Raw genomic sequence first — 10,243 nt, 5'->3', positions numbered from 1 at the left:
TTTAGCATAAACTTGAAGATCTGTGCGACGACAGGGCGTATGCGTAATGCAAGTGGCATAAAGGTTGCCCATATCCTTGTAACTGAGGGCACTTTCCGTCCTGACTTTCTGCCAGGCAACCTTTTGCCTTTATGATGTGAGCCGTAAAATATGAAATGCTTTTGAGCTGATGCTTTAAAAATGGCAAAGGCTAACAATGGCAAAATCTGATTAAGAGTGAAGTTTATGTGCAATGGGGCGGTTAAAAAAATCAAGAACTTTTACAATGTACAATTTTGAGTGCTCATTGCAATGGAAATATTTCGGGAAATACAAATGAAAAATAATTTACTTTATTTTCTTGGTATATAACATATGTTTTACAATATCTAAAGCCAATTATTTTTAAGAGCTAACGCCCACAAAACTAATGCCCATTGTATTCTTTTGCAATTAAAAGCTGGTGAGAAAAATATTTTAGCCATTTATTTAAGTCTCATTTCAATTACAACTATTTGCCATCATAGGATATCCTTGATAAACTTTCCAAGTCAAGTACTATTGATTTTGTCGGCAGTAAGTGATGTACAATTTGTAGGATACACTTTCAGACACTCATTATACTCGTTATTCGCAAAGTCAAAGGGTATACTAGCGCTTTCGACCCTATGAAGTATATATATTCTGGACTTGGATCATTAGCCGAGTCGATCTGGTGATGTCCGTGTGTCCGTTTGTTTGTCCGTCCGTATGAACGTTGAGATCTGAGGGATTGTAAAAGATAGAAAGTAAAGATTGTTTTGCCAACTTCTATCGGTATACCTAATATATGTTGAAGCTTCTTGTTTGCACTCCCTCTAGCTGAGCAATGGGTATCTGATGGTCGAGAAACTCGACTATAGCGTTCTCTCTTGTTTTTAATTTAATTGGACTCCATTTAACGCAATTTAGTTGAACAAGACTTGTTAGCAGCTTGATTAAAATGAGCTTTAAACTGTAGTAAACATGATTGAGTTGAGGCTTTTGAAATGCACGTGCAAATGAAGAGCAATGAAATTTTATGAAGTGTGGCAAAGAAATTAAAGTTATAGTTGTAGCAAAGTAAAAAGGCTTTTATAAAATGTGTGTAATTCGGTTGTTTTAAACTAGCATGGCTTGAGTAATTTTTGATGACTACTTAAGAAGTAACATTGTTTGCACTTAAATGTTTTTTGTTAGCAGGCCGTACGTAACGTGAAAAGAAACTGCAGTGCATTTGCTGTGTGGTTTGTTTTGGCCAAGATCTTGGACGTGTTAGCGAAGTTCCCATGCAGCTGAGCTTGTCATGTGTCAAATTGCATCAGCCAGCCGGGTTGAATATCCTGTCAGCTGCTGCGAGGTGCCACATCAATCAGGATGCAACTGCTCCAGCTGAGCGAAGGACTCAAGAATCGCAGGAAGAAAGGATCGCAGGAACGAACAGCTGCTGCCATTGTCTATTTGCCGGATTGCATTTTTCAGCAAACTTAATTAATTCTCCGGCTCCGTCTCCGGCTCAAGCCGGAGTTCGTAATAACAGCAATCATAATGGTAATGGGTCATGATGAGACAGCAGGCAGGCAGTCAGGCAGGCAGGCTGGCAGTAGCTCATTGAATTGGCAGTGCCATAAATTGCATCGACCGCTTGATTTATGGGCAACAGCCATGTGCAAGCCGCCCAAGGCCTCCTCCTAATTTGGCACTTAAATGCAGGGACGTGCGTGGGCCGCCTACTCACGGGTTGACTTATGTACGTCCAAGTTTTCCCAATCCCACTTCCACTTCCACTCGCGCTCCCATCCCTTGACCCTACCCACTGCACGAGTATTCCCGATTTTCCCCGCTTTTCCAGCTTTTCCCGGGTAGGCATATGCACACGTCCTCGCTAGCGATTCCCATCACGCGCCGCAAAATGGTGTTACGTGTTTGCCGCCTCGGATACTCCGGTGACTGGAGTCCTCCGCATCATCGCCATCTTCCGACTCCCGTGCGAATTAAGTGAGTCAGAGATGGTCCTCTAGTCAAAAAACCACTCAACCTCTCATCTTCTCTTCCTTGTGGCATCAGTTTGGCTTTCAAACTAGTTAATTCTTTTTTAATAAGCTTTGCATATACAATTTTGGGAATATCCAAACTGCAAGCTAAATTGATTTAATAAGTAAGTTTAAAATATATTTTTGTATTCTTATAAAATCAAATTAATAGCACTAATAAAAGTTACATTTAATATGCTACAATATGGCCTTTAAAAATGGAGAAATAATTTGAATGTAGAGCCAGTTTTGCGAACCAAGGCATTTTTATTAAATACTAGCTACTTCATCATCGCTGGAGGGCTGTTGTCGGTTCCCGCTGCCCCCTTGGCCCCCTTCAACCAGGGCCTCTGTGCTGCTGGCATATTCAATAATTGGCGCCTCTGGTTATGGGGGCTTCCCTGGTGGAGTGGGCGTTGGTGGGGGTGGTGATTCTGGTGATGGTGGTGGGTGCTCATAGTTTGACGTGCCGCCGGAAAGGATGCTGCATTAAATTCCGCGCGTTTCCCATCAGCGCAGGCTCTGCAAATTACTGCGAAAATTGATTCACAGGCGGGTGGCGGGAATGCAGAAAAAATGAGCACATCAACTAACAACAAAAAATCATTGATAGTTATGCCTGTGTGGTTTTTTCACACGTTTACTGCGATTTTTTGTTGGTGTGAATTTGTGCATTTTGCACTCGTTAAAATTGATGCAGTTTGTGGCGGTTTTGTTTTTAGCCATGCAAGATGCGTTTAAGCACAATTTAGGTTAATAATAGCGTGTTGCTGTACATCTCACAGCATTTAAGTTATTAATAATAAATGTCTGTCTATATTGATTATAAACTTTAAAATGATTAATTATTAACTAATTTCAGTGGACAATTCGGCATCAGGCGAAGTAAGCAGTTTGTATCCGGTGTTACATATCTAATGGTATAGTCAATGCTCTACTACTACTCGTATAGGGTATGAACATTACTGAGTCCAAACTTAGAATTATGGGCTACTATTTCATGTAGTTTGGTCATTAAAATTTCTATAACAATCAGGCACAATTTAGCTATTTAACACATACATATATTCCAAGCTGCGTATTCAATTTGCATCTGACTAAATTTAGAGAATTCTTATTTCGATTCCAGTTGCGCTTCGTGAGCGTTACTTGCACCTTAATGAACTGGCAATTGCGCGTTGTTCGGTGTTCACCACTCCACCAATTGGATTGGAGCTTTGCTTTCCCCCCTTTTTAGCTCTTGTTTTCACTGCTTTTTGCATTCACTCTAATTGAATTGTTCGCCGGTGCAATTTAATTTCTGCTCAAAGGCAAAAACAAAAACAAAGGCATGCACTCTGGGGAAAAAGGTTAAGAACAGCGGTAGGGGTCCAAGGGGGAGGGAGGTGGAGGGGGAGGGGAAGGAGCGCCTAACCGGTTTGCAAATGGTTGCAAGGTCACATGGGGAATGGGGGCGTGGCAGGGGGCTGTGGCGGATGCAGAAGTAACAAGTGTTTTTCGGCTGCCGGCAACAAGGAAACGGCATTGAGAAAAACGTGATAGGTAGCAGATGCGTGCAATAATCGCTCCCCATCCCCAAGAAGATGAAGCAGTGGCGTGCCCAGAATTGGAAAAAGGGTTTCCAGTTTTCGAGTGTCCAAAAAGCTCCACGTATCGATCTACAAAAAGGCATTCAGAGGCCATCCAAATCAGCTTGTTTTTTGATAGGAATTCATATCCGCAGCAATCTCGCAACACTTAGTTTCGTATAAGATTTATTCAATTGCCTGCTTTAAATTTGGTTGAGAAAACTAGAAACAAGCTAACTGCAAGATCGTCATGTATGTATGTACATATGATATTTTACGATACCCATAAATGTTTATTTCCATCAACGTAAATATTCCAATGTGCTCCCCATCGAAATCATCGGTCTCCTCTCCCGACAGCCACCGCCTTTGATTTTCATTCTCGTGCTGATTTTATACACCGGGTAGAAAAAATAGTTCAGGTTTTTGAAGATATTACTTATATAAAATTGTGCTCATTTTCAATATGTAACTATTTCAACAACATCCTGCAATGTATTTAACTAATATAGTGACTTTAAGAATATCTATGCTTATCTGTTTTTTACTCAATATGTTCACCTACTTTCAATGAAATAATAGCAGCTGTTTGGGTTTTTCTACACATTTAGAGGGTTTTTAATATTTTAATATACACTATTCGTTTTCCGCTGGTGTAGCCGAAGGGTTTAGAAAACGAAGACGGCGTACAAAAAAGAAACAACAGTGCGAAACAAAACCAAACGAAACAAAACAAAACAAAGTGAATACCGAAAGAAGAGGCTAATTAAAGAGATCGAAGGCACAGAACGCTGTTCGAATGCCATCAGATCAGTCCAAATCGAACCGTTGCCGCGAACGCAGCTCTCTTCAAAAGCGGAGAAAATACCGAAAAATATATTTCAGCCGATCGATCGGGCGAGAAAAACGACATTGACATTCAAGCGGGCGCGCTAATTGATCCATTGGAAACCCCCTTGGACGCCCGGGTCAAGTGCTCTCAATTGGAAGTGTCAGGTGGCAGCATGGGGCATCTGCTCCCCTTTCCCTTCCCGACACCCATGTCCATCCCCATCTCGTTTGCTGTTCCGCTGTTATTTCTGTTTTTGGGCGCCGCATCGCCGGTTTTGGCCAGATCCGATGACCAAACCGCCTGCGGATCGCTGGAGATAAATGAGATTGCGGACTTGCGCAAACTGCAGAACTGTACGCACGTGGTGGGTCACGTTCGACTGGCCTATGTGGATCTGGATCTGGATCTGACGGATGAAGCCGGCAACCACAGCCTGGCATCGCTGGCTAGCAATGTGACCGAGATCAGCGATTACCTAATGGTGTACCGCTGCTCGTGTCTGACCAGCCTCCAGTCGATATTCCCCCGACTGCGGATCATCCGGGGTCAGCAGCTGCTGTTCGATCAGTACTCCCTGGTGGTCTACGAGAATCGGAATCTCAGGGAGCTCGGCCTGGTGGAGCTGCTGCGCATCCAAAGCGGCTTCATTCGCGTCGAATCGAACCCCTTGCTGTGCTTCGTGGAAACCGTCGATTGGATGTACCTGATGGGCAATGCTACTCGGCAGCACTTTTCCCTCAAAGTGAGTGGTTGTTTATCTCTTATGGGCTACACCCAAGCATTAACACTTGAGAATATGTTCTTTAATATTATGCAAAATCAAGTAAATAACTTACAGTGATGTGTACCTGCCATTTGGTATATATACTGAGTGTTTAGAGTTCTGTTTGCTGAAGTTAACTTTCTTATTACCCATAGCACAACAGGCCGCAAAGTCAGTGTCCTTTGTGCGGCAGCCTGTCAGCGGACTTCGAGTTCATTAGAAACTCCTCGCAGCGTTGCTGGAACGTAAACACGACACAACTTCGCCCCCAACCCCCACGACTTAGGGACTGCCCCATTGCCTGTGGCCAGAGTGGATGTGATAGTGGGGGAAAATGTTGTGATCACAACTGCGTCACTGGGTGCTACTCCCAAAACTGCTCCCTGTGTGCCAACTACCAGGGCAGGATGGGATGTGTCAATCAGTGTGTCGCCAGCTATGAGATAAACGGGAGGAGGTGCATCGGCCACAGGGAGTGCCGGGAACTGGGAAGGATACCCCTGATACGCGGCTATCAGTGTGTGGAGAAGTGCCCGGGAAACCAGAAGGAGTACCTGGACGCCAAGGGCATCGTCCACTGCCAGGTGGAGTGCAACGGCGATTTTCACGTGAAGAGCGCTGCGGACCTGGAAGTTTTACAGGACTGCGTCACCATCAACGGTTCACTTACCATCGAGCTTACTAATATTAAAGGTGTGTTACATCATAGATGATTGGTACGTTCTCTATAACTCAGGTGTCTCCTTCATTTTCCAGAAAAAATTGTAGATGCCTTGGAAAATGCTTTGGCCAGTGTGAAAGAGATCACGGGATATCTAAAGGTCATACACTCTGCACAGCTGATGGCGCTCACGTTTCTGCAGAATTTAGATGCCATTCGAGGGGATAAGCTGGTGGAAAACAAGTTTGTTTATGGGGCTACAATCGTATTTAAAGGTTTATATTATTATTTCTGCTACTTCAAGATACGCCCTGTACGTGGTGAATAACCACCATTTGGAGCACATTTGGCCACCGAATCACCTGGTGATCATTCAGAACGGTAGGCTCTTCTTTCACCTGAATCCCCGCCTGTGCTACGACAAAATCCAGCAGCTACAGGGCTCCCTAAAAAGCGGCGAGAATATATCTGTGGCAGATGTATCACCCAATTCGAACGGCGAGCGCGTGATTTGTGGCGAGGCGGTGCGCTCCCTGAATCCCAAAGTGGAGGACCTTAATTCCACTGCGGTACGCATCATCATGGACTACATGGACTGGGAGGGCATGGAAACTCTAATAGGATATTCGTATCACTACAAGGAAGCCCCCGTGCAAAACGTGACTATGTACGATGGTCGGCATGGTTGCGGTCATGACAAGTGGGTGTGGACTCATCGCCCCAACGCAGTTTACCTATAGTGTTTCCGTTTATAATTTGGCAGCTGGCTGATGGACGTTGTGCCCAACAAGAGTCGACGCCATGTGATAAGCGGTCTGCAGCCCTACACGCAGTATGCATACTTTGTGAAGACCCTCACCAGAACCGAGTACCATATTCAGATAGACGCCTACTCGAAAATCGGCTACTTCCAGACGCTGCCCGACAGGCCGAGTCCTGTGCTCCGAATATATGGCAGCTCGGAAATCAGTTCCCAGATTGTGAGTGCTTAGAAAAATATATTTTTCAGCCTAAAAAGCTTGCTCCTTTCCAGCTTCTGCACTGGTGGCCACCGAGTCGTCCGAATGGCGTCATTAAAAACTATTTTGTGACCGCCGAAAAGCACAATGTTACCACGGAGGTAAAGGACAAAAATTATGCGAATGTAGAGCTCGAAGTTGCTAAGGACAGCGATTGTGAGTGCGTTGGATTACTGCCCTACTATTCAGGTCCTCAGCCGGATGACGAGGATTACTACAACAAAGAGCAAATCACCTACGAGGATGCCTTGCCCAATCTCATTTATGTTTCGTGAGTACAGAAAATATACTTTTATTTGAAATTGGAGTATTGAAAATATACTTGCGCGACTCTCTACAGACCCCATCACGACTATCGCAGAAAGGAGTTCGAGAAAGTGATCGACTATGAGCAACTGCTGTCCAGGAAGAAGACTGAAGAGCCCACCAGACCGCCCACAACCACTCCGGCGCCCACAAATGCCACCTTGAAAAAGGAGAGGGAAGCCGCAATTAACTACGAGAAGTACCGCCTGACTATGGAACAGAATCAACGGGATCTCCAGGACCTGGACCAGCACAAGTACCGTATCCGACATGCCTTGCCCAAGTGCCAGGACCCCCATGCCTCCGTGGTCCAGCAAGTGGAGGACAAATGCGTCGTTGAGGAGCCCTTGAGTGGCTACGAACTGAAGGGCACCCAGCACTTCTACTTGGTCTCCCAGCTGGAACCGGAAACCCATTACCGCATCACTATACGGGCCTGCGTCGAGGGCGTGGTCAACGGGTGCTCCACTCCGGCGGAGGCTGTGATCAAGACCGCCAGCCTCCAACTAGAGCGATTCATCAAGGGTGTTTGATCGCCCTTTCGAGCCCTTTTGTATCAGCTGGCAAGTGATAAATGCTAGACCCATATGACGATAGGCGTGTTGAAGACTTGATGCAATTGGAAACCACATTGCTATATCAACCTATATCACGTATTCAACCTTCCTAAATCTGTATTTATGGTTCCGAAAAACTTGACAAGGAAGGACCGCTTACCTCTAATTTCACAAGATACATTTAGCGTAGTTGTGTAATTATTACATTATGTTTTGAATATTTATCAGTTCTTTGTAGCCTGTACTTTGATTTTCATTAGACTGAACAGCTTTAATGCTTTTTATCATCAATTATTTCATCAACTGTTGAAATGCCTAAGAGTGTGCCGTGTCATATGGGCCCAACTAAGTATTGTAAGTCAAGTGACTGTAGTTCCTCCAAATGTAATTGTGTATTGTAAATGTGTAAATCCCAAACAAATCTTTGACAAGCGACCAAATGTTTTCATCAATCCATGCTAGTTTGACTTACCAGCTTAACAGACTTAGCCGCACGTCCTTGCAATGTGGCAATGTGTGCCAGAGCCAGAAAGCGTTCAAACGGAAAAACCCCCACTGACAGCAGTGATTTTTGAGATCCTCAACGTGGTTCGGAAAGCGGTTACCTTTCTCTCGAGATTGGCCATGGCATAAGCCTAGGCGAAACTAACAACAGCAGGCTGCTGTGAACTTCCAACGCATGCCACTTAATATGCAAATATGCCGCAAAAGAGCTTTAAACTTTAAAACACTGACAAAAACTAGAACTAATCCCCGCCACCGAAAGCTGGGTGGAAAAGGACCTGGTCGAGACGATGCTTTTGCTTTCGAGTGGAGTGGAGTCAAGTCGAGTACGTGTCATGTGTCGCCTTGTTTGTGGCCAAGTTTTCGGCGCAGCTGGAAAAGTTCCGTGAAAACGTGTCCCACTCAATGGGGAAAAGCGGTTCGTGATTGACGCAGGACCAAGTATGAGCGGTGAGGGGTGCGCAGGGAGCGGGGAGCGGGGATCTGCGAGCTAAGGACGCTCAGAGTGCCTGCAGAGGAAAAGGATTTCAATTCTGCCGCTGACACTGACGCGCAATTTAACTACCTTAGAGGTCGCGAGCAAAGTACTTCGAAGCGGGTTACCTGACGACTATCCCTTCTTGTACTGTGGAAGCTGGACTGCGAGAAACTCACAAGCACAAATGTAAGAAAAATATAATATACCAAAAATAAATCGTATATTTAAATATTTATATGATAAAATTCCCAATTACAAATTTTAAAGAGTGCCAAGCTCATACAGTTTAAGTTCAAGTGCTTTTTACCCGCTGGCAAACCTCATTCATTTCGCTGAGAGTGTTTCAAGTTTTGAACAGCTAATCGCTTTTTCAATATTTGATGTAGCCCATTTAAATCAACTGGCTGGACTGAAAGCGAAATGCTGGGCAACTGAAAACCACTTATGCCACATCCTTTGGCGCCGTCTTTAAGTGCCGCCTTGCTGGTCCTCGTGGAGGAAGGAAGAGATATGGGGCTGTGTGTGATCTTATCCTAAACCAATTGTATTTCAATATTTCACTGTCTCCCCTCCACGCCCTTGCTGTTGCACCATTTTTCGCGTTATTTCCGTTGCCACAGACGCAGTTGTAGTAGCAGCTGTAGCTGTGCTTGTAACCGTAGTCCTTGCCGTGTAGCCTCGTTATCCTTGCACTCGTTTGTTATCTATGCACTTGCCGGGCCAAGCACTTTGGGTGCGGTTCGTCGATGTCAGTGCGTCAGTTTAGCAGTTCCTCCGTCTGTCCGTCCGTCCGTCTGTCCATTTGTCCGTTTGCCCGTTTGTCCGTCCGTCAGTCGGGCAGGCGGACAATAAAACTGAGTGCACCGCAACACTGACTAGTGATGTTCAAAAGGAGTTGGTTTAAAGTCCGTTTATCCATTTTAGTTAAACTCCGAGAATTTGCAAAATGCCGCCTTTTTTTGGATTTCCAAGCTTGTTTGGAAAGTTTTAAAGCCTAGCTTCTCTGCTTATCCTTTTGAGTTCATGAGTATATAACTTTACTGTTTTACATACCAACGTGGCAGGTACCATGTGATCTTTTTGACATAGCCAAATTTGGCCAATAACCCGCCATGTGGCCAGTTTCGCCAATCCACGTGTGTGCGCTCCTCAATTGTCCTTGCCACAACTGGAGAAACGAAAGTGTCGGCATCACCTTCACCATCGGCGCATTAAACACTGGGTTTTCGAATTTGGATTTGGTAGGGGTCGGCCTGCGAGTGCTGGGTTAGTGCATTCAGTCTGGGAACGGTAATGGTAATGATGTGCACTAGTTCGGATCTGAGGCATTGATATATACTGAACACCTTCGGAGCTTGTGCGAGTGTGCCTGTGGTGCTGCATATGTATGCAAGTTGTGGCCAGAACTGGGGGAAACCAATTTAATGTAGATAGAAAATGCAAATTTAAAAATCAACAAATTAAAGCAAGCGTATATGAATCATTTTCCATAAGTATGTATATATTTACTAACGTTTAGCACTTT

General features: G+C 44.7%; 1 protein-coding gene across 1 annotated transcript; it reads left to right on the top strand.

Annotated features, from left to right (window-relative positions):
* The first annotated feature begins 4,403 nt into the window (after positions 1-4,403).
* LOC122619975 (insulin-like growth factor 1 receptor) lies at positions 4,404-8,157 on the top strand. Its single transcript, XM_043797217.1, has 7 exons — positions 4,404-5,172; positions 5,349-5,886; positions 5,950-6,097; positions 6,159-6,554; positions 6,618-6,834; positions 6,888-7,144; positions 7,214-8,157. Exons 1-7 carry the CDS (start codon positions 4,603-4,605, stop codon positions 7,710-7,712), a joined length of 2,625 nt encoding a protein of 874 aa, XP_043653152.1. The 5' UTR covers positions 4,404-4,602; the 3' UTR covers positions 7,713-8,157.
* The last annotated feature ends 2,086 nt before the right edge of the window (positions 8,158-10,243 follow it).

The sequence above is a fragment of the Drosophila teissieri genome, chromosome 3R (assembly GCF_016746235.2).
Source record: "Drosophila teissieri strain GT53w chromosome 3R, Prin_Dtei_1.1, whole genome shotgun sequence".
Lineage (NCBI taxonomy): Eukaryota > Metazoa > Arthropoda > Insecta > Diptera > Drosophilidae > Drosophila > Drosophila teissieri.
This window is presented reverse-complemented; position numbering and strand designations above follow the sequence as displayed.